Below are 24981 nucleotides of genomic sequence, written 5' to 3'. Positions count from 1 at the left end.
GAGGGAGGAAGAAGACACACTGGCTGCTGCAGGCAGCGCGGCAGAAACTGCGAGGGAAGCTGAGACTAAGTAAGAAAGGTTATTACGGGGATGGAACGCCCTCCACACCCCACTGCACCAGGCCCTCGGCAGGAATGAACACACTGAGGACCCAGGACAGCCCCAGGTCCCCGCTGTCACCCCATGTTAGAGATGCAGAAACAGGTTCTGGGACTGGAAGGCTTGCCCGAGGCCACACCGTAAGTGCCACAGCCGGAGTCACGCCCTGACCTCTCTGCCCCAAAGCCAACATTCTAGGCCCCAACCGTGGGGGCCCAGGACCGTGGGGGCCGAACTATGGGGGTAGGGTAGCCGCCCACAAGAGCAAGCCCACGGCGCCTTGAGAAACCGCAGTGGGCCGCCATTCATTCATTTCCTCTTAAACCCACGCATGCCCAACAGGATTTCAACAGAGCCTTTAGAACAGTGATGGCGAACCTATGACACGCGTGTCAGAGGTGACACGCGAACTCATTTTTGTTGTTGTTGATTTTTCTTTGTTAAATGGCCTTTAAATCTATAAAATATCAAAAATGTAAGTCTTGCCGAAACCGGTTTGGCTCAGTGGGTAGAGCGTCGGCCTGAGGACTGAAAGGTCCCAGGTTCGATTCCGGTCAAGGGCATGTACCTGGGTTGCGGGCACATCCCCAGTAGGAGATGTGCAGGAGGCAGCTGATCGATGTTTCTCTCTCATCCATGTTTCTAACTCTCTCTCTCCCTTCCTCTCTGTAAAAAATCAATAAAATATATTAAAAAAAAATGTAAGTCTTTGTTTTACTATGGTTGCAAATATCAAAAATATTTCTATATGTGACACGACGCCAGAGTTAAGTTAGGGTTTTTCAAAATGCTGACACGTTGAGCTCAAAAGGTTCGCCATCACTGCTTTAGAATAAGCACAAACGAGCAACCTGTATGTTTACGAAAGAGAGAGAGGAGGGAGCTGGCAAAGGACAGTTTTACCAGAATTGCTCCTCAATGAAAACCTCGGGCAATCGAGCTTCCTAGAAGCCAAAGCAAAAAAGACACACACACACACACACACACACACAGAGACACACACATACACACAGAGACACACACACACACGACACGCCTCATCATCTAACAAAAAGAATACATAAGAGAAAAGAGAACAGTTCCAGCACAAACCACCAGAGTTCATCAGGGAACTTCTGAGACAAGCGCTACAGGGCTGTGACGGCGTGTTACCCGAGAGGAGCTGCACCCTTGCAGAAGGGTCTGCTGGGCTTCTGACAGCGCGTCAGGCTTTTCTAAGTATTTTCATGGCAATGGGTCCTTTGCTCTCCCCTATAAACCCATGATTCCCATTAGACCAGCGTTCCTCAACCTGTGGGGTCGCGATCCCTTTGGGGGTCAAACAACCCTTTCACAGGGGTCGCCTAAGACCATCAGAAAACACATATATAATTACATATTGTTTTTGTGATGAATCACTATGCTTTAATCATGTTCAATTTGTAACAATGAAAATACATCCTGCCTACCAGATATTTCCATGACGATTCATAACAGTAGCAACATTACAGTGATGAAGCAGCAACGAAAATAACTGTATGGTTGGGGGCCACCACAACATGAGGAGCTGTATGAAAGGGCCGCGGCGTTAGGAAGGTTGAGAATCACTGCATCAGACGAACAGAGAAGCGAACCGTGCCTCCCCAGCAGGTTCCGCAGCTGGCCAGCCTGTGCTCCTTGAGGCCACACCCCGCGGCCTCGGCCCCGCCACGCCCAGTGCGAGCTGCAGCATCTCACAACGGTGAGCCAGCCTCTGAGGAAGAAGATGAAGAGGACGGCAACGAACCCCATGGGCAGGAAGGCGGAAGGAGAGAAGAGTCACCGGTGAGTAAAAGTGAGCACATTTCTGAGACACGGGTGGGGAGTGCTGATGGAAGAAAGAATAGAACGCGCCTGGGCCCAGAACATGCAGGCGGGCCCTGGGTCCAGGCTCAGAGACTAGAAAGACAGCCGACGGGGAAGGGCCGGGAAGCAGGGGAGTGTGGGGAGGAGGGAGACTGAAGGGCGACGTTATATCTCCGCCCGCTGCCAGCCCTCCCCACCCCCTCCACCCACAGCCCAGCAGCAGGAATCCCAGCATTTCCCTGCAGGCCATCCAGACGGATGATGACAGACAAAGAGGCAGGCAGAGAGATGACAGGGAGGAAGGTAGACAGACAGATAGACTGATGATAGACTGATGAGAGAGGCAGACAATAGTGACAAAAAAAACTGATAAGTGAGCACTTACTACGTGCCCACAGCATGCTGAGGACTCTGCGAGTAGGAGCTCATGCAATCTTCGCAGCCATCCAGTGAGGCACCATCATGAGCCCGCTCTACAGCTGGTAACTGAAGTATAAATAGTAATCATCTGATTTAAGGTTACGGAGGTAAGTAGTCCATGAACTAAAAATAGAAACGATTAAGAGGCATTTATCTCAAGTCACAGCAAAAAAAAATTCCTCGAGGAAACACCACAAGATGCTCAACGTCCATACCCTGGGAGGACTACCAACCAGAGACCAGGCGCGAGGCTGTTTTCTGCATCTCGGCCGGCGAAGAGCAAGACATTTGCTAATGCCCAGGGCGCCCGGGGTGCGGGCCCAGACGCTCTCCCACATTTTCTGAACAAAACAAAAAGTACGACTTCTCTGGCAACATCCATCACCACTCAAGTCCTGACGCGAGGAATTCGCATATTTGCTCAACTGTGTGGGAACAGACATCCCCTGCAGCCCGCTGTCTTTGCAAACTGCCGGTCAGTATTCCACGGTAGGTCAGGATTCCACGGTAGGTCAGGATTCCACGGTATGCGTATTCCACATTTCATTTAGCAACTCCTCAACTGACGGGCACCCGGGCTGCTTCTACCTTTTGGCAATTCTTGGGAATTAGTCTGCTTGGAACACTTGCGCATAAGGTTTGGTGTGAACCTATGTTTTCATTTCTTGCGTCTATAACAAGGAGTAGAATCGGTAGGTCACACAGTAACTACGTGTAACCGTTGCGGAATTGCCAGACTGTTTTCCACAAAGGCGAGTGTTGTTTTAAAAGCTGCCCAATTTGGGGGAAATGTGTTGCACAGCCATAGATGACTAAGATAAGAGAATTAAACAAAGTGAGATATATAAAAGGCACTTAGGACAATATCTAGTAAGTGCTCTATCAATGTCAGCTATTATCATCATGGTAGTATCTCTCTACCACAGGGCCTTTGCTCATGCTGCTTCCACTGCTTCGAACGCTCTTTCCCTCCCTCCCTACCCCACTAACTCTTACATGTCCTTCGGACTTCTGCTTAAATGCTGCTTTTCCAGAGAAGCGTCCTCGGAAATGCCAAGTCAGAAATCCCCTTTACACAATCTCTTCGCACCCTGCACTTCTCCTAGGAATATCAAAGGGAGTCATGGTTACATAGAAATTTGTGGAACTATTTTTAAGACAGTTCCCTCTTCTGACAAAGAAAAGAATCTCAAGCTGGCACAACGCCCCGCCCTCTGTACACACAACAGAAATGCAACTCTACCTCTTAAAGGCCAACAACACACTAGAAAAAAAAAAATGAGCAAAGACAAAAACAAGCTGTTGGCAGAAAATGAAACACAACAGAATGGAGGCACAGGCGCCTTCGTCATGTAAAAGTAGGAAATAAGATGAAATACCATTTCTCGTGACTATCTGATTAACCAAGAGGAGAAGGATTGATAATACCCAGATTTGGCAAGAAATTGCCGGAAACTGCCATTGCCTCGCAGCGGGGGCTCGGCACTCGCCCGGGCAGGCTCCCTCGGGGCCGTGTTGTGACGTATGTGCACCAGATCCTAAATGCACATCCACCCCTCTGTCAGCTTACAGACGCGCAGGAGACGTGACCCAAGAGATACACGCGCAAGCATGTCCCTTAGAGCAGCGGTCGCCAACCTTTTGGAACTCACGGAGCACTAGTGGTCCACGGACCACCGTGGGTGACCGCCGCCTTAGAGCACTGCCAACAAGCAAACAGCAGACACTAAGAGCATCCTTCAAGCGGGGACTGCCGGAAACAGTGGCCGCTTCTTGGACCCTGAACGGCCAAGTACAACTAGTTGCCTTTACGGCTGCCACCTTCACAGCAACTGTGCCTGCAGGGGCTGCCCCGCATACGTCCCAATGAGGCCCTGGGCAGGTCCTCGCAATTACAACGGAAACCCAGGCTCCAGCCTCCTCCTTTAGTGTCTCCTTTACATCACAGTGAGGCGTTGCACTGGTTCTTGTGAAAGTATGTGTTTAGCTGGGCTCGGGATCTATTAATTTCAGATTAATAAAGAAGAAGTTACAAAACGCCAGCCTCCATAACCAGGTGAGCCGATTCCTTATAATAAAAGTGTGTGCGTGCGTGTGTGTGCGTGCATGTGTGTGTGTGTGTGTGTATCTTGTTGGTTCTGTTTCTCTGGACAACCCTAATAAAGGATTTATGAAATCTGATTCATTCCAGGTCTAATTACAGCTATAAAGTTTCAGTTCATGACCGTTTCAGCTTGGCGTGCCCACTTGCCAGTGTTCACACGAGAGAGCAGGGTTCAGAGAACACCGACAAGTTTCTGACTCCAAGTTCCTCACGGGGCCATGAGTCCGAGTCACCAGTGAACCGTGTGGCCAGGGGCCCACCCAGACCCACCTGGGAGGCCTGATCCCGGCAGGGGAGCCCCTGCACCCTCCTCGGTGAATCCCCGGGAAGCCCCGCAGCAGAACTCGGTTGTGTGGGAAGAACAGGGGGGCTAAATAAAGGCCCAGGCCCGTGCCTGGCCCCTTGCCCAGCAACGGCCTCTGGACCCCGATCTGGTCACGTTGAGAAGAGACAGAGCCCTTGACACAGCGGTTGTGTTTCCGGGGTGACCCTCACGCCTGTACTTGCAAATCAAATGAATGTCAATCCATTATGATACTTGGCGTCTTAAAGAACACCATCGGGAATGCTACCAGTATGTGTGGCTGGGGTCCATGTTCTGAAGGCCTGCACAGCACTCCTGATTCGTTCTTTAATAAGATTACTCTTCGATGTTCTTATTAGAATGTATTAGTTGTCAGCTTCCCAAAGTGGTTTGAAGGGAGCAAAGATTAACACCAACATATTAGATACATTCAAGACTTGTTGCAAATCCAGAACAAAAACCAATTAGGAGGAAGATAATGCATCAAACACCTGGAAATGTAGCCCCCCCCTTTACTCCTCCCCCCCCCCCCCGCCCGCATCAAATGTCAAGGATCTCACTAATACATTTTCACCAAATGTTCCATTTTATGTCAAAAACCAAGTGTGGCAAAGTCCCACTCCCTTACCTCATGAAGAGGAACCGAGGGGAGACAAAAAGCTGGTAGATGCCAAAATCAGTTAGAACACGTTTAAAGAGACGTGTTTTGTGTTTTTGCTAAAGATTATGAGCTCTAGAAACCCACATAATAGGGCCCCCACTCCAGCATCGCCACTGCAGAAAGGAATCAACTGTTAAACAGGGGTCATTCCATGGAGAGAAGCAGCCAAAACACACTTCTCAGTTACATCTGCAACATTTCTAAGTTACAAATGTAGAATGACGTTTTTCCGCCCGAAACTCTAATTCATATCTTCTCCCTCCGTGAAAAAAGGGACATTTCAACGATCCACTCTCTCCTGTTCCGATTTAGTCAAGTAAGTAGGAATTAGGTCAGCGGTTCTCAACCTGTGGGTTGCGACCCCTTTGGCGGTCGAACGACCCTTTCACAGGGGTCGCCTAAGACCATCCTGCATATCAGATATTTACATGACGATTCATAACAGTAGCAACATTACAGTTATGAAGTAGCAACGAAAATAATTTTATGGTTGGGTCACAACATGAGGAACTGTATTAAAGGGCCAGAAGGTTGAGAACCACTGAATTAGATGGTAAATTTTCAATGGAAAAGACATTAAGAATTTTGTTCTAGACAGGAACTGATGAGCAAGACCTTAAATTTAACTCTTAAAAGAAGTCCATGATATTTTATTTGCGCATGTTGGCAGACAACAAATCCTCGAGTTTGACAGCTTAACGTAGGAGAGACAGGGAACAAATCCTAAACGGTGGTCCCATGAACAAGAGGACGCCCAAGCAGGGCTGGCCCCAGAGGCACTCGGAGCCATTCTCAACGGGTCACAGCTGGTCATTCACACCTGTGCCCACCTCCAGGGCTCCGGGACCCTGACCAGTTCTCCGGGGCCCCCAGAAAAAGCTGGCCTTGAAGAGACGCTGGCTGAACAGAATCACAGAAAACACCCGAAGCCATGGGTACACACACACACACACACACACACTCAGAGAATCTCCATAGCTTCTTTCATGCAACGTCTCGTAGGACTTGACACCGAAAACTACTACATGGGACAAGAAGAGCTCACCCTCCTAGGGATTCACTGCTCTGCGGCCCAGACAGCCTGGGGGGACGGCATCTAGACAGGACAGAAGCCAGATGGCTCAGCCGCAGACTCTGATCAGCTCCGAGGAGGCGAGGAGGAACACCAGCCCCACCGCCACCCCCGGGAGACGAGCCAGAGCAGAACTGCTTAGCAAGCTCTCCATCACCGGGGGTGGGTGGGTCAGAGGGCCAGGGCCAAGCACAGGTAGTGTTTTGTTTTTTTTGTTTTTTTAAAGGTGAGGGCGGAAAAGAGGGAAGGAGGGAGGCATAGTCTAATGCTATTCTTCACCTTTTGGAAACTTCCTTGGCGCCCCAGACACCAACCAGGGCTCTAAGAAACCAGGATAAAGACACAGGATTTAGGAAAATCGCGGGGACCTCGGAGACCCCGTTCAGCCGTTGCAAAGACTGTCAAGGGAACGGAGTGGGAGTCCGGCAGGCCTGGTCCCAATTCAGACCTGGTCCCCTGGCCCCCCATCCCTTGCCTCCCGAGCCTGGATGAGAGGACGAGGGTGAGCAGCCACTGAGGTCCCTCTGCTCTGCACGTCCGTGATTCAACCTGGCCATTTCCCCGTCACATGTTCGAGGACAACGTGGCCAGCACACAGCAGGAGAGAAACGATGGCCACTGTGGTCCTTTCTCCTTTCCGGCCACATCACAGCGAAAACAGCAGCCCAACAGGCAAACACACACACACACACACACACACACACACACACACTTACCGCCAGAGTCTGTCCGCACGGGCTCGCCCTGGCACAGGCCTGGCCGAGGCCGGGCCCCCACGGGCTGCCTGTCCGGAAACACCAAGGCCATGTGCAGAAAGACGCTCCACAGGCGATGCCGAGAGGGAAGGGGCTCTTCTCCGCGGGAGCCCAGCCGGGCAGCCTCGGCACCGCCACTCCCACGCTTCCTCCGCGCGTTTCCCAGCCTGCCTGTCGGGGCGAATCCTGAGCCCGGGACCTGCCCCGGACGCACAATGGGTTACGTAACTCCCGGCGGCCCGGGCACCTTATCGGCTCATCTTGTAAAACCGCCCCACACAGAAGATGACGCACCCGAAAATGTGATATCCCCGGGTAGGGGTTAAAAGGGTGATGGGCACTGGGCTTTGCCGAAAAATCAGAGAGGAACAAAAGGTCTCCTGTCCAGCTCAGCGCTCCCTGGGAACAGGGGGCGGAGTGTCCTTAGCGGAGGCCAGATGCCAAGTGGTCTCCCCGGCCCGGCCGTGGCCAAGCCCTCGGCATCCTCCCGTGGCTCCCGGAATGTCTTTCGTTTCGTGTCTTTCTCTCAACGAGCGTCTACTGAGACTTGAACCTGAGCGTGATCTGCAGGGTCTGGCTGCCGGCACCTCCAACAGGTAACCCTGCCCGTGTCTGCCCTCCTGTTTGCCGAGCCGCCGCCAAACGTGACAGCAGAGCTGGCCACAGGTGTCCCGCGAGGCACACCCGTCCCCATGCCCCGCACGGTTTGAGGTTTCAGCTCTGCGTTCGGCCATGTCTTCGCCCTCGCTTGTCACGTTCAGAGAAAGCGAACCTGCCCAATAGGCTGGGCGTTTCCTGGATTTCACTGGCACAGACACCGCACGAATCCCAGGGATTAGTTCACATGTTTGGGCAAATGAAGATGCAGCTGGGACACCGCCTCCTCCGGGAAGCCCTCCTGGTCTTTCTCTAGCTTTTCCCCTCTGAGGCTTGGCCAGGCACCCTCCTTGGGGTCCTCCCGTGTGCCCGTGCCCATCACTGTACTAACCACAGTGCACACCCAGTTTCCACTCCAACTAGACTAAACTCCTGGATGACAGAGGACACGTGCCCCAGGGTTGTGACCTGGATGCGTGTCCCACCCCCTCAGGGATCTTGGGCAGGATGCCGAACCTTTCGTGATTTAGTCTGTACCTGTAAAAAGGGGACAACGCCCCCCGCCCACCCCTTCACGGGGATGCAGTAATAATTAAATGACAATTTATCTACCCAACAAATGTCTCCTGAGCACCGGCCACATGCAGGCACTGTTGCCGCAGCACACAGGTCCTTGCCCTGAGGTTAGTTTATAGTCTATTTACATTCTGCGAGTGCAGCTCACGGCTGAGTCTGGGGAGAAAGACAAAGCGGAAAGGGAGGTGGGAAGAGGTCGGGGGACCTTCTTCTGCAGGGTGCTCACATTTCCAGTGAAATGCCGTTCGGAGAAAGTGAAGAGGGAATCATGGGGACATGGGGGGGGGGGTAGGGCGACCCAGATGCCGGGGGGCTGCCAGAACAGACGCCCTGAGGAGGGAGGCTCCGTGGGTCTGAGGACGAGCGAGGAGGCCAGTGCGCCCGGAGTGGGGCGGGCGCAGAGGAGCCGGGTCACAGGGCCGGGGCACCTGTCACTGAGACGCTGCCAGGCCACGGTCAGAATGCGGCAGACCTGCAGGTGTGAAACTGTCACTGGGCTTTACTTCCAACAGGAGGGTGACAGCAAACCCTGCAGACAACACTGAGGAACAAAGCAAACTGCAGGGCGCATGCGACTGGTTTAACTTAACTACACTCCTGGCTGCCGCTCCACACACCAGCCTGCACCACGGCCACCGGGGTCCCCTGGCGCGGGCTCCAAGCACCTCCCTAGGGGTGCTGGCGTGAGGGGCCGACTGGCGACGCCGCCTGCACGGGGAGGGGTTACCCTGTTCCCGGGACACTGGAAGGCGTGACTGACAGGCACCGGAAGGACCGATGGGGGCAAATCTGGCCAGTGTACACAGGGCCCTGCGTGCAGTCCCCATGCCTGCACCCGACAGCGCCACCGTGTCTCCTTCCCATGACACCCACCGTGTGTCTGAGACAGAGCCTCGGAGAGAGGGGCACGGGCCACACTGCACCGAGCATCCCTGTGGACAAGTCTTTGAAGGGCTGTTTCCATCTCAGGCCAGTTCCCGATGGCCCATCTCACCATCCCGAAGCTCAGAGTCTGGTGGTTCCCTCCCCACCCACCACGCTCCTCTCCCAGTCCCGTGGCCGCCCCCTTCCCAATCCTCCCCCCCTCCCTCCCTGCCTCCTGGCAGGAAAAGGGCCCTACCTGTGATGGTGCAGGCATCCCGGTACCCTCTGTAGCTGGGAGCATCTTCCGCAGCCTCGCTCACATAGTGCTCCTCGGGGAGGCCCGGGCTGCAGGCTAGGACTGCATGCTGGCACGCCTCCGGAGAGGGCACAGGGGTGGCCAAAGTGTCGGCGTGCAGAGCTGTGGCGTCCAGCTTGGCAGGTTTCACGGGGAGGTGCCCACTGCCATCGGGGGTCCCGCTGCCGGAGACTGGCGCCGTCGGGCGGACGGCCCCCGGTGGGTCCGGCACACCAGCGGGGCTTCCTCACGGGGCGTCTACGGACAGTGCAGAGAGGAGCACGGTTACGCAGAGTCTGAAACAAGGGGCAAAACCCTCAGGAAACAAGGGCCCCGAGATGATGTGCATTCAGGTTGCAAATTCTGACAACTGCGTGCTGCGAGCTGAGCCGGGGTCCTGCCAACCAAATGCCTCGGTTTCGGTTTCGGCAACAGGACTGCGGCGAAGCTCCACCCGAATGACCAGGGGTCGGTGCAGCGCCCGGTCTCATTCGCTACCTGCCTTGAAACCCGCCTGGAAGCGGCGCTGAGCAAATAAACACACGACCACAACTCACGGGATGACACCTCCCCCGGAAGGAAGATACCCAGGACCCCTGGGCTGTGCGTGCCCGGTCTGTGGAAGACACGCATCGATCTACCGCGACAGGCTGCACAAACGTGTTATTCAAGGGCTGACTGATGTGTAACGCCAGGCTTCTCTTAAACCCTCTCCACCTCGATACCTGATCCAGGCTCCAGGAACTTTAAGGATGCCCCCACCTTAAGAGACGGCGAGAAATTGGGGGCCTCCCTTAAGAATATGATGACAACTCCAGACCTTATTCTGCATGATTTGTGCGTTTTAATTCTCACACGACTTTCTTCTGTCAAAGTAGCATTTTTGTTTTATTATGATTTTTGAAACGTAACATTAAAAAGTGCCGTCTTAAGCATCATTAAGGGTACGTCTCGGTAGTGTTAAGTACATTCACACCGTTGTGCAACCAACCTCCAGAAGGCGGTGCATCTTACAGAAGTGAAACTCGGTCCCCTTTCAACAACTCCCCCTCCTCCCCTCCGCCAGCCCCACACAACCAACCAGCTGACTTTTTTTTTTCTTTAATCCTCACTCAAGGATATTTTTCCATTGATTTTTAGAGAGAGTGGAAGGGAGGAAGAGGGAAGGGGGAGGGGGGAGAGACAGAGAGAGAAACATTGATGTGAAAGAGACACATCGATTGCTTGCCTCCTGCACACACCCCAACCAGGGCCGGGTATCAAGCCTGCAACCGAGGTACGTGCCCTTGACCGGAATCGAACCTGGGACCCTTCAGTCTTGGGCCGACACTCTATCGACTAAACCAAAATGGCGAGGGCCAGCCTACTTCCTATCTCTATGAATCCACCACTCTCAGCGGCTCATTTGAATGGAATCGTATGGTATCTGTCCTTCTCTGACTGGCTTACTTCACGTGGCAGAAGGTCCTCAGGGTTCCTTCATCTGGCAGCACGAGTCAGAGCGCCACTCCTTTTTACGGCTGAGTAATAGTCCACTGTCCTGAGAAGCCCCCCCTTGAAGTGAAAGGACCAGCCCTCAGCCCCCCCAAATCAAGAAACAACCTAAATGTCCATCGACAGCAGTAGTTACAAAGAACGGCATACCCCAACGACCGGATTCTGCAAAGTGAGAGAATCCACGGAAGGCACTCACCTCCGTGCCAGGTACATATTAACTCCTCAGAACAACCACTGCCATCGACGTGAGCAAGTCCAGATTCTCAGAGTCTGGCCCCTCTCTTGGTTCCAACGTAATATCCCTATGCCAGCATTTCCCAGCCTCCTTCGCCGGGAAACCTTGCTCTGCAGACACCTAGCCAGTGGCATTTATTTCCCGGGGTGCAACTTGGAAGAGCCTCTCGGTATCTGACACCCCCCCCCACACACACACACACACACGCCTCCTTCAGCATCTGTGCGGCACTCAACTGTCACGGGTGGTGTATGAGCTCCTGGGAGCATGGGCTGGTCCTGGCACCTGGCAGGCCCCGAGTGAATCTGCAGAATAAGCATCGTGAAGGCAACAAGGGGTTTGGTGCGAAGACGACGAGGCTCTCCCTGAGGCTAGAAAGCCGTCCAGTGCTTTGGGAGCTGTAACTGCTGCCACCTGCCCCTCTCAGCTGGGTACGGTTACAGCTGAGGCCAAGAATGCTCAGAGAGGGTGAGTAACTTTCTGAAGGTCACACAGCCAGCAAAAGGGGGAATCCAGGCCTGGATTGAGCCAAGTGATGACACCCCAATGGGAAAAGGAATCTGGGCACCTGGCCGCCTGCCGTGCTTCCTGCCTCCCCTCACTCTCACCCACGCAGGCATTTCCAAGGCTCCACGCGGGACTCAGGAACAAAGCCGCGGTGTGCGGCCCGGTGAGCTCTGGCGCCAGCAAACCCTGGCGCTCCAAGCCCATGCTCCTTCCAGGCATGACACAAAGGAGGATCCAGTAAAGTGAGGGTGGCCGGCTGGAGCAATGAAAGCGCCTCTGTTCCACAAGCTGAATTCTGCCGGGGAGCCCGCAGGCAGGAGGACTGTTTCCTAGCAGAGGAGTGAGAAATTCTGCAACCTGGTCCATGTCCCAGCAAAGAGAGGGGCCGGGAAAGCGGTGGGAGAAAGTACACACAGGGGCAGCTCTGCATTCAGCTGAGAATCCTGCCTGGTGCTGGGGGGTGGGGGGTGGGGGTGGGGATGGGTGTCTGGGATCCCGGCCTCACTCTCCCAGCCCCTGGCCAATGACTCCCAGCCCCCGGTGGTCAGAGGACGGGGCAGGCTGCTTAGGCTGATTCTAGTTCGTTGCCGAATTCAACTTGCTGAGAGCACACGTGTGCAAGCCCCCCACCCCTCCGGATGGGATTTTTGGGGCTTGGGAAACTAAACTCACACCCAAAGAACCGTGTGACACGGGAGGTGGTGCCACTCCTCTGGGCCTCCGATGCCTCATCAACAAGCCAGCCGCCTTGCAGCGAAGCCACGCCAGGCACCCCAAAATCGGGGAAGGCAGAGCTGCGGGGGGCCTTCTGCGTCAGCCCTTCCCCCATGTCCCGGCTGCTGTTAGCATGAACCCTCTCCCACCCACCCACAGGCGACCGACTCCCAGCAGGAAGGAGAGCCAAGTGGTACTGCGTAGACAGAGCCGAAGACAGATCACCTCCTTCCCACGGGCTACAAAAGGAGCTTCCCCGGGGACCAGCGCAGAGGTCGTGAGGAGAAAACCAGACCCGAGCTCCAGGCTGCAGGCCCCACAGGGGACAAGGGGAAGCCGGAGTGGCCCTCCCTGGCCAGCGAGGTGCCTGAGCTCAAGGGTTCCTTTCTCTGGGCAGAGGCATCCAAGAAACCTACGGACTGTGACTTCCTGCCACAGTTCAGCAATTCTGGACAAACAGGTCCCAATACAGCAAAAGTTTCCAAAACAGGACGTATTGTTACGTATTGTTCACCCAGATCCTATCAGCCCTCTATTGCTACTGTGACAAATTGCCATACATGTGGCTTGAAATCACACGTCAATTCACAGCCCTATAGGTGAGCAGGCTGTATGCAAGCTTATTCAGGATGTCCACAAACAATCAGTTTGGTTTGCAAACAATCGGTTTCTTGTGGTTTGCAGGACTGAGATCTCCCTTGGGGTGGGGGTGGGGGGCAGTAGGGGGGAAGAGCTGGTCTTTGTTCCCCGAGGCTGCCCACGTTCCCTCCCACACTTTCCATGAGCTCCTGGGGCCTCTCTCCAGTCCCTGCTTGTGCCCCCACATCTTAGAGCACCGGTGCCTCAAATCCTTCTCACACTTGGAACCTACCCTCCCTCCTGCCACAGCTTTCCAGCCGCCTCTTCTGCCTTCCTTTTCTGCTTTTAAGGGCTCATCTGCTTACACTCAGATAATCCCAGATAATCCCCCATCTTCAAGTCTTGTAATCAATAACCTTGATTCCATCTTAAGTCCCTTGTAGCCGTCCCTAGAGCAGTGCTTGACTGATTAACCAGGGGACAGGAATCGGGAGGGAAGGACCTCAGAAGTTTGCCTCCCACCGTGGCCTTTGGTTCTGCAGACACAGGATGCTTCAGGAGCCCCCGTGTCACCCCAAACCCCGGGAGAGGGCAGCTCAGGACAGCCCCCAGCCCCCCAGCCCCCCTTTCTGCCTCAGCAGAAATGATTTCGATCCAACGCTGGGGACCAGGCAGGCCTGGGTTGAGTCCCAGCTCAGCCACCACCTACTGACTGCAGCCTCTTGGTCAGGTTCCAAGATGTCTCTCTTCTATAAAATGCGGGTCCCGCCACCTGGTTGTCAAGTTGCTCGCTGAAGCGGACATGATGAACGCAGATGGCCTGTCAGGCCTAGGAAGCAGGCCTGAGACTAATCAAAACTATTGAGACTCGCCCTAGCTGGTTTGGCTCAGTGGCTAGAGCGTCAGCCTGCGGACTGAAGGGTTACAGATTCAATTCCGGTCAAGGACACATGCCCGGGTTGCGGGCTCGATCCCCAAAAGGGAACGTGCAGGAAGCAGCCAATCAATGATTCTCTCTCATCATTGATGTTTCTAATTATCTCTCCTTCTCCCTTCCTCTCTGAAATCAATAAAATTATATATATATTTAACGCTTTGCGGTCATTTGTCTACTCTTAGCCACCAAAGCTTTTTTACCGTTCAGGTCGTATGTCTGCTTTCAGCCACCACAGCAAGGAACCGTAACGAATCTTAACTCTATTCATTCGTGTACCAGTTCATAATTTCTCTGAAAGCTCTTAAGTGGCTAAGCGGCCTTGTCACGAACCAAAACCTTGCCCCGACAAATCGGAGATGTCGAAACTCAATATAAACAAACGCGGTCGTCCCACACTCGCCATGCAAAACCCCGTGGCGAGTCAGTCGTCTTTTGAGAGTGAAGAAATCGACAAGCTTCGGAGATACTTCGCAGAATTTCAAATAAAGCTTTACAAATTACGTTTAACTGTAATTAGGCATTCTCGCTTGTTAAGATATTTCAAAATAATCCTCCAAAATGGCAAAAAGAAAGTTACCGAAAGAAGTGTACTGCGAATCTGAAAGTAACGATGAAGAGTTTTATTTTGGCACCTTGAATGCTGACTCTGACGTAGAAAGTGATAACGTTTGTAGTGATTCTACGAGTAGTGACGTAGTTCCAAAAAAGAATTAATAAATCTTGTTTCTCCTTCATCATCTTGCATGGTATGTATCACTGCTCTTTCAATGGAAATTAATTCCGACCAATACGACACCCAGGTCCAAATTGAATACGACCGCAAAGGGTTAAACTACTGAGACGTGCTCTAAGGACCATGAGCATTCAGCACCAGAACATACACATGATCTTAGGAACAACCCCAGGCCACGGCAGGTTGTGGGTGGGCCCCAAGGGAAAGGAGCCCCTTGGAATCATGGGAAACACTCCGGGACCTGGATGCCTGCTTGAGGCACTGCTCACCAAGGACCCCGACTCAGGTAAGACCGGTGCTGGGGATTCCCGCTCTCCGGCCGGGAGCTTCTTTTTCTTGCCGTCCTCCAGCTGCGTGCCTGAGCCCACTGCTGCCTGCGTGGACGGTGCTGAGACATGTGCCATATCAAAGTGCAGGCCGCCCAGCACTCCCGTAGCTGTGAAGTGAGCTACAGGCCTGGCGCTGGGCTCAGCCAGGTACATGCGTGGCCTCGTTTAGGGTTCACCACCTATAAATACGACCACTGTCTGCTTCTCACAGGAGAGCAAAGGGGCTCGGGGAGATGAAAGAATTGGCCCAGGACGTGAACCTGGGTCTGAATGGATGCTGCTCTCTCTGTGAGTCACGTTCTACTTACAGATGCTCACACAGTCTAGTCCTGGCCGCGGTGGCTCAGTTGGTTGGAGCGTGGCCGCACACACCTAAAGGTTGTGGGTCCGATTCCTGGTCAGAGCACATACCTAAGGTTGCAGGTTTAATCCCCAGTCAGGGAGCATACGGGAAGCAACTGATCTCTCTGTCCCTCTCCCTTCCTCTCTCTCTAAAAATCAATTAAAAAATATTTTTAAAGGATGTTTCTCCTCTCCCTCTCTCTCTCTCAAATTAATAAAAAAAATATCCTCAGGTGAGGATAAAAAAAGATACTCACAGTCTAGTGGCGAATCAGACATTCCATGGAGTCCTTGACCACTGGCCATTCTCCTACATACGTCCACTGTCTCTCGAAACAGCCATCTTGCCATAACAGGGGCAAAGGGACTCAATGCAAAGACCCCACTGCCTCCACTCCAGCCCGGGGGAGAACACGCACACCCAGCCAGCCGGCCTAAAGCTGGGGCCCCACCTCCAGGGCCCTGTGGGGCTGGCGGACACCTGAGGGGCGGCCCTGCAGGTCTGTTCCTCCCCTTCCGTCTGATCGCTCTCCTACCTCCTCTGACCTCCCCGCAGTCCCAGCAGGCCAGGCCAGCGCCTGAAATAACCGCGCAAGAGGCTAATAGTGGAAATAGCGCGGCAGAGGCGGACAGACGGCGGCGGGTGAGTGGCAGATGGGCTGCAGGTCTGCGGGAGGCGCCAGGTGGGAGAGAGAGCAAGGCCGCCCAGGAGCGGCCGCTGCCCTGCTGCCCTGCTCCCTGCGCCTTCTCACGCCTCACGCCACGTGTCCCGGGAAAGCAAGTCCACGCCAGAGCTGGGCAGAACCCCCCTGGCCTGGGGAGGAGGCAGGGTGAGCCAAGGTTAGGTGACTGGCTCCAAATTTTATCTCAGATCATGACGGAGGCAGGACTGGGACGCCTCTCTCATTCACTCGAACGATGTTCACTCCCGCTGCACAGGGAAGGCGCATCTTGGGAGAGGGCACGCAGAACGGAAAGAGGATGTGGGGGAGCCAGTACCAGCTGCCACGGCCAGAAAGGGAGAGCCACACTGGGGTAACAGAGGCCCAGGGAAGGAGATACCACATGGTCTCCAGGACGACGGTTATGCCTCTGTGAACTCCTATGAGAGCTTGGAGGGCCCCTCAGAAGGGAGAGGCCAGGACCCTGCAGGCAGATGCGGTCACGGTTCCCACTAGAATGACTTAAGGCGCGGAATGGGGACTGCACTCATGGGCCGGTCATGCATGCCTTCCCTGCCTTGCTATCCCTTTCCACACCCTCATGCCCTCCCATACACATGCATGTGCACACAGACATGCACACATGTGCACATATGCACACACCCAAAAAAAGGGCCCTTTTTTCCTGTTAATCCTCATCTGAGGAAATTTTTCCTTTGATTTTTAGAGAGTGGGAGGGAGGGGGAGAGGAAGAGAGAAACATCGATGTGAGAGAGACACATCAATTTGGTTGCCTTCCGCACGCGCCCCAGAGCTGAGAATCAAGCCTGGAACTGAGGTAGGTGCCCTTGACCACAATCAAACCTGGGACCCTTTAGTCCACGGGCCGATGCTCTAACCACTGAACAAACCGGCTAAGGCAATAAATGCCATTTTTTTAAATTTAAAATGTTTTTATTGATTTGAGAGAGGAAGGGAGAAGGAGAGATAGAAACATCAATATATCAACATCGATCAGCTGCCTCCTGCACGCCCCTTGCAGGGGTCGAGCCCACAACGCAGGCATGTGCCCTGACCAAGAATAGAACTAGCGACCTCATGGTGCATGGGATGACGCTCAACCACTGAGCCACACTGGCCGGGCAATAAATGCCATTTTTAAGGTGATACCATTCTCTGGCTCTGAAGAAAGTGAATCCTCCTAGTTTTTTTTTTAAAATCAAGAATCACTCAAAGAAAATATCCATAACTTAAGGCAGTGGTTCTCAACCTTCCTAATGCCGCCACCCTTTAATACAGTTCCTCATGTTGTGGTGACCCCCAACCATAAAATTATTTTCGTTGCTACTTCATAACTGTAATTTTGCTACTGTTATGAATCGTAATGTAAATATCTGATATGCAGGATGTATTCTCATTGTTACAAATTGAACATAATTAAAGCCTAGTGATTCATCACAAAAACAGTATGTAATTATATATGTGTTTTCCGATGGTCTTAGGCGACTCCTGTCCAAGGGTCATTCGACCCCCAAAGGGGTCACGACCCACAGGTTGAGAACCGCTGACTTAAGGCAATGAGAGAAAAATGACTCCAACCCAGCGTACTCCCATGGCTCAGCCTTCTCTTTCCTAAACCTGCTGAGGCAGAAGCAAGCCCACCCCCACACTGGCCCCAGGGAATGCCCAGTCCGCTCCATCCATCAGATCTCATGAATGAACACTGCAGTCATGTGACCAAATTCCCCCGTTTCCAAAAATAATCCTGCTGCCACAGGCGCGCTACCTTCCGCAAGCCCATCCCTGCCTCTCCGAAGAGGGAAGGAGAGAGAATAAAGAGGCAGCAGCTCCCACAGCCTTACGTAACCGTCCCCAGCTGGCGGCAGCAGGCTCATAACCGCCATGAAGAGCTCCCTCTCCCGTACAGCCTGCCTCTCCTCCTTCGTCCCCAGTGGGACCTTCCAGCACACAGCGAGTTCAGTGCAACCAGCTGGCCCAGCACAGACATGTGGCACCTGAGACCCCAAAAGCTGGGCCAGACATTCAAAGCCAGGCCGTGGGTCCTGAGCCCCGGCGTTCCCGTGCCAGGTTGCGGGCTTGTTCTGTGCGCCCACAGCAACTCAGGACCAAGCCTTTGGACACTTCATCAGCCCGGGACGGGGAGGCCCGCCTGGCAGGGGCAGGCAGGATGGAGGCGGATCTCAGCTGCATCCCAGCTGGACCTGTGCGTCCCCTGCCCCACCTCACACCCCAACCAGAACCTGTGGCGGAGCTCTCTTCACATTCCCAGGACCCCGGGAGGAAATCAGGGGGCTGGCCAGAGCCAGAGACGCTGGCCAGAGCGGTGACCTCACGCCTCGTCCCTGAGGGCGGCCTGTTGGAAATCTGAGATGCCGGCTGGAAGGCTGCAGCTGGAAGAGAATATCTTCCCTGAGAAAAGCCAGATGTCCTGAGTTAGGAAGCCCTGGGCCCTCGCTGCATGTGTCATCGCTTCGGAGAGTCCACGGGGTCTCTGGGGAGCAAGGCAGCTGAGATCCGGGGGGAGGCAGTGAGGCCTGGCCTGGCCCGCCCGCCCTCCCCACGCGCAGGCCTGAGTGGCTCAGCAGCCACTCCCGGGACAGTGGCTGCTGAGCTGTCACACTAGGATGAAGGTAATATAATAACCGGAGAGAGAAAGAGGCCTGGGAATGTGCGGGGGGAGGAAGGGTAGCTCTCTGTCCATGACCCCTCGGTAGGGCCTGGCTTTTACTGCACTCTGAGAGGAGTCAGCCTCTTGAAAATCATGACTCCAGCCTGGCCAGTGTTGCTTGGTGGTTAGAGCGTCAGCCTGCACACTGGAGGGTAGCGGGTTCGATTGCTGATCAAGGGCATATACCTAGGTTGCAGGTTCCATTCCCGACTCCAGTGGGGGCACATGCAGGAGGCAAGCAATCAATGTCATCCTCACTCTCTCTCTCCCTCTCTTCTTTCCCTCCCTCCCTCCCTTTCACTCTCTCTAGAACAGGGTGGGCAAACTTTTTGACTCGAGGGCCACAATGGGTTCTTAAACTGGACCGGAGGGCCGGAACAAAAGCATGGATGGAGTGTTTGTGTGAACTAATACATGTTAACACTGCTGCTGGTGAAGGAGCGGAGGGGAGAGCAAGAGAACCCTCCGCTCTTTCGGCTCCGCAGGCCGGATAGAACAGCCGAACGGGCCGGATCCAGCCCGCGGGCCGTAGTTTGCCCACGGCTGCTCTAGAAGTCAATGGAAAAATATCCTTGGGTGAGGATTAACAACAAAACATGTTTAAAAATAAAATAAAAAGAACGACAGCTAACAGTGCTGTTACCTTCCGTCTCAGGTCCCTGGCCGTCCTCCCTCTGGATGGCCGGTGAGTGTGTGACCACTGCGCCATCCTGCCCGCCCACGCCGTCCAACAGCCTGGATCTGAGCACATGTCCTCAGCACGGCCCACAGGCACGCGTGCACTTCCTAGAGAAAGCGCTGCCACCCCAAGCGCAACCCTCCGGGGGCAGAGAGACACAGTGACCACTCGCCACTATGGGATGCTGGGCGAGTTAGTCAACCGCCTCTGCAAGCCTCGATGCTCTCGTCTCTAAAATGGGAGGTCATAACCGCGTCCAAGCGTGCAGGGCGGCCTGACACGCGGCGGCACGAGATCACTCTGAGCGCCGAGTAAACGCTCAGCGAACAACGGCTTCGCTCAGGCCTCTGAGGAAACGCCCCATCAGGGGACCTAATCTGCTGGGGAAACGGGAACCCTATTTTAACAGGCATTTTCCTATAGTCGGGCTGTGGAGAGAGTTCAAGCGCACTCGGTTTACATCCCTGCTTCAGACTGCATGGGCAGCTTCTGACTAAAATACTCATCATTTCGCCGAAGCCGGTTTGGCTCAGTGGATAGAGCGTCGGCCTGCGGACTGAAAGGTCCCAGGTTCGATTCCAGTCAAGGGCATGCACCTGGGTTGCGGGCACATCCCCAGTGGGGGGGTGTGCAGGAGGCGGTTGATCAATGTTTCTCTCTCATCGATGTTTCTAACTCTCTATCTCTCTCCCTTCCTCTCTGTAAAAAATCAATAAAATATATTAAAAAAAATAAAATAAAATACTCATCATTTCTGCAGGTTTTGTTCACTGTTCTGTCCTCCGGGTGGAATGAATTAAATGAGTCCCCCTTGATGCCCTAGCCTACCTGGTGTCACCAGGCCAACTCGGTCTGAATGACAACTACACGATCACTCAGTCACAGCTGTGGGACCGCAAGAACAGCGGATTTGCACGGCGTCATCGGTCGTTTAGGAAAATGAGAAGGAAGTGTTTGAGGGGCCTCCGGAGTGACAGAATCAGGGTCACCCTCTGAAATCAGCCTGCAAAACTGGAGAGCTCGCAAGAGAGAAATGAGTCTCATGTACGCATCCGAGGAGGGAGGGCAGGACTTCGTGTCTGGGATGGAAGTCCTGAACAAAGCTTCATGTCGGCGTCTCGATGGGCACGACACCATGGGGAAGTCGGGGCCGTGTTGTTGGAAACAGATGCCACAGCGATGGCAACAGGAGTGGTCACGGTATCCTGACTTCTCCGCGGTATCGAGCGAGAGGGAACATCCTCACTCAGCTCGGACAGAGCTACGTAGCCTCATAGATTGCTCTTTCCCATAAAATGTGCTTGAGCGCGATCCGTAAAGCAAGCCCCTGCAATTTTAATTCTCGAGATCAGTGGTTCTCAACCTTCCTAATGCCGCGACCCTTTAATACAGTTCCTCATGTTGTGGAGACCCCCCCCAACCATAAAATTATTTTCGTTGCTACTTCATAACTGTAATTTTGCTACTGTTATGAATCGTCATGTAAATATCTGATGTGCAGGATGTATTTTCATTGTTACACATTGAACATAATTAAAGCATAGTGATTAATCACAAAAACAATATGTAATTATATATGTGTTTTGTGATGGTCTTAGGCGACCCCTGTGAAAGGGTCGTTCGACCCCCAAAGGGGTTGCAACCCACAGGTTGGCGACCCACAGGTTGAGAACCGCTGCTCTAGACAAACTGCACCACATAGAAGTTCCTTCGGCTAACGACACACTTCCGGCACGTGCAGGAATAAAGTGTCCGATTCCTGATTTTCTTCATTGGGAATAAGCCCCCCGGAGGAAAGTCAGTTTCACTAGATCCACGTTCAAATCAGACTCTGGCTTAAACCAGCTTGAGGGCAAAAACAGGCTCTACAAAGCGCCACGGCAGGCCTCGGGGGGAGGGAGGAAGGGACTGGGAAACCAGCGCTCGGTTTCTATCATCCGCGTTAACTCAATAATCCGAAGCAGCTCTCGGGGTGGCTTAAGAAGAACACAAATAATTAGGAATGTGTGGTATTGAGGGGAGAAGCCAAAAGCCTCCAAATATCTTAGGAAGCCATGAGGTCAGAGACCAGGGCCACTGCGGGGCGGAAGGGAGCACTTTTCCCGCCCCAGAGAAAGGCACTCAGTGAGTCTTCCTCACTCCGTTACTAGGGAACTGGTCAAAACAGCCGTGTACACACCGAATAAATATTGACAGCTGGGCCTGCGGCCACATAGTTTCGCAGATGGCAAGATCTCCTTGGGATGAGCGGGCCGTGAGGAGCACAGGGCACAGAGATGATAACAAGACCGGACAAGAGACGGGGGAACATGCCAACTGGGGATTGGACGGCGGAGGGCAGAGGACTGAGTCACCCCAGGGCACCACTTCTGCACGGCCGGGACCTTGCTGGGGGGGATCCGTACACACATGCGGCTTTCCCACGCTGGGCTTTCCAGCACAGAGCACGCGGGGTCTCTCTCCACGGCCTCGGCGGGTCTGACACATCTCAGAGCTTCCTCTTCACGACAGAAAGTGGGACAGCAGACCCAACGAAGACAGCTTGCTCACAGCTTCCCAACTGCACCATCTGCACGGCCTCAGGAGAGCGGACGGGGTCACGTTTTTCAGACTCTTGTTATGTTTGGCCTCCAGCATGTTTTTAATTTCTGAATTAACTGACAAATCTTAAAAGTCAAAAGTTTTCACATAAAAAAATGTGGAGCTCTAACTTTGGAGCTCTGGCAACGTCAGGCTCACATTCCTAAGACGTTGCTGAGACGTGACACTCGGTCGGCAGCGAGAAGGCAGCTGCCCTCCAATTGGCCACAGTCCCCACTGCACCCTAGTACCTGACACCCAGGTAGCTGGTCTCACCCCTTTGTGCTACCTGCCTGGCCTCTATTAGCAAGTTTTGTAGGAAAAAAGGCAAAGCTCTAGAGTAGCTTTGCTTCCACTAATGCAGAATGATTCCAGTCTTGGCAGGCCCCATGTTTTTTATATCGATGTCATTTTGCAAGATTCCAGTTAAAAGGAATCTCTGGAAATGACATTGGTGTTAGATAAATTTCTGGTTAGCATATTGTTTTATACTTATAATTGTGAACATATAACCCATGGTGAAAAATTTTTTTTTAATCCTTAAAGTTTCACATAATCAAATTCCACTATTCAATTTTATTAGAATTTCACAGAGGAGTTCTCTTAGACCTTCAAAGACCTGATAATCCCAATGACACTAAATGATTCCGGAGCACAGGAAATTAAAAAAAAAAAAATCCATTTCTTTTTCTGAAGCAAATATAATACTGACACCTAAACCAGGTAAATATAGCACACAAAAACATAAGGACTAATCTCACTCATGAATATCAACAAAAAAAATCTTAATATAACATGAGCAAAACAGGTCAACTGCCACATTAAAGAAGAAAACCCACATCATGGGACCTATTCCAGAAATGTAAAAACATTTTAGAATCCATGAATATAATACTCCAGCCTATTACTAGATCTCAGGAGAAAATCGTAATCATTGCCAAAGAAATACTAAAAAACCTTCAATAAAATGAAACAGCCTACTTCTAATAAAAACACTCCATGAAATAGGAATGGATGGATGCTGCCTCAGCGAAAACACACAGACCACAGAATCTTAAAGCCTACCATCTTAGCCCACAGGGAAAGGCCAGCAGCACCCTCCATGAGGTCAGGTCCCCACTCTCTCCACTACTGTGTCACAATGAGCAGCGTAAGAATGGGAAAAGAAGCAAAAGATCTCTGCTGATATGGCCATATGCCTGGAAAACCACGAGAAATGATCTCAAAAACTAACTCAAACGACCAAGAACTCAGTAAAGTAGCAGGATTTATTAACACAACAACCAACGGCTTTCAAAACCATGAACAATAGCCAGTCAGGAGGTAAAATTCCATATGTGAGAGCAAAATACTCATAAATACACTGAACAAGAAACATGGAAAACACTGGGGAAAAAAATCTCACAAAGTTCTTCAACGTGACAGGACTTGTAAATTATGAGAAGCAGCTGAAGTATTTACATATAGGAGTTTGTTCAACCAAACAGTGGAATATTACACAGCAATTAATATATATATGAAGATCTCCCTAAACTGATTATAGAACAGTCTCCATAATATACTACTAAGTGAAAAAGAAAGGCATAAAAAGATTACTGTTTTTTGCCAAAACCAGTTTGGCTCAGTGGATAGAGCGTCGGCCTGCGGACTGAAAGGTCCCAGGTTCGATTCCGGTCAAGGGCATGTACCTGGGTTGCGGGCACATCCCCAGTAGGAGATGTGCAGGAGGCAGCTGATCGATGTTTCTCTCTCATCGATGTTTCTAACTCTCTATCTCTCTCCCTTCCTCTCTATAAAAAATCAATAAAATATATTTTAAAAAAAAAGATTACTGCTTTTTGTACAAGAAAGAAGGGGGAATCAAATATTCACACATAAGTAGCTGCGTAGTTTTATAAAAAACGTGGGATGAACAAACAACGGGAAATCCATCACCTTTGCAGGGAGGTAGACAAAGGCTGAGAGAATTAAGATGGTAATAAGCCATCTCTGGGTACGCCTTCTTCTACACTTCGGACTTTGAATCCTAGTTAGTGTTTCACCTAATCTGAGAATTAAATTGCATCAACGAAGATGGGGACTCTACCACTGCATGTAAACAGGAAGAAATGAGCGTCATCACAGGGCAGACTAGTAACCTTACACTGGGAAGAGGAGAAGAAAGCACGAAAGTCACTCCTGCATACCATGCTCTGCACAAGGAGACTTGTTCTAAAGAAAAGAAAAAAAAGAACTGCCAACAGTAAATCTCAAATTTTACTTAGTAGGCTTGCCCATGGCAGTGGTAGGGGTACAGCCAATTTTAAAATTATCTGGGCTGCGATGTGTAAATATATTGCTGCTGTTCACAGGCAGGTGTTTCTATAACAGGGGTTTGGGTTTGTTTGTGTGCTCAGCTGGAAGGGCAGGGAGGGCATTTTTGGCAGGAGGAGCAAGGAAACCCTAAAAAGGCTCCATGTGGGTGAAACTTAAGATTCAAGGGAGGAAGCTGGAGAGGCAGGGGGCGGAGGCAGCCTCTTCCTCCCACGCGCCAGGGTACCTCTCCCGCTGGAGCCTACGTAACTGTACACCACGCTGGCCCTGGCCTCGCACCCCAGGCTCAGGAGGGCTTGGCCTCTATCCAGGACGCCAAGAATCCCCCGTGGCCCACGGTCCCTGCGACGCAGAGCTCATCGCGAGACACTCAACGAGTTAAGCGAAACCCTGGGCGTGCACAGGGGAGAGCTGCATGGCTGGGTGGTCAGGAATGTGCAGTACAAACAGCGCCCCGGCTCAGGCCCGCAGAAAGGCACGTGTTTTAGAACCCGTGCCAGCACCTCCACATTCTCTGACCCCTGACGGGAATCAGGCGACATGCAATTGGACAGCCTTTACCCACCCTGACTATTGGGGGGGGGGGGCTGGAAGGGGGCGGGCAGAGGCAGAGC

The 24981-nt window shown here is 52.6% G+C and overlaps 1 protein-coding gene across 1 annotated transcript in view; it reads right to left on the bottom strand.

The window, feature by feature from the left end:
• TRAK1 (trafficking kinesin protein 1) overlaps positions 1-7291 on the bottom strand; it is a gene marked incomplete at its 5' end in the record, with an annotated part of 88559 nt that extends 81268 nt beyond the window's left edge. Inside the window, one exon of the mRNA XM_081106077.1 lies at positions 7201-7291. Coding sequence (XP_080962203.1) covers positions 7201-7291 — 91 coding nt within the window. The remainder of the gene's footprint in view (positions 1-7200) is intronic.
• Between the last annotated feature and the right edge of the window lie 17690 nt (positions 7292-24981).

The sequence above is a fragment of the Myotis nattereri genome (assembly GCF_964212035.1).
Source record: "Myotis nattereri genome assembly, chromosome: 14".
Taxonomy (NCBI): Eukaryota; Metazoa; Chordata; class Mammalia; order Chiroptera; family Vespertilionidae; genus Myotis; species Myotis nattereri.
The sequence above is the reverse complement of the archived record's forward strand: the minus strand, read 5'-3'. Positions and strand labels throughout refer to the sequence as shown.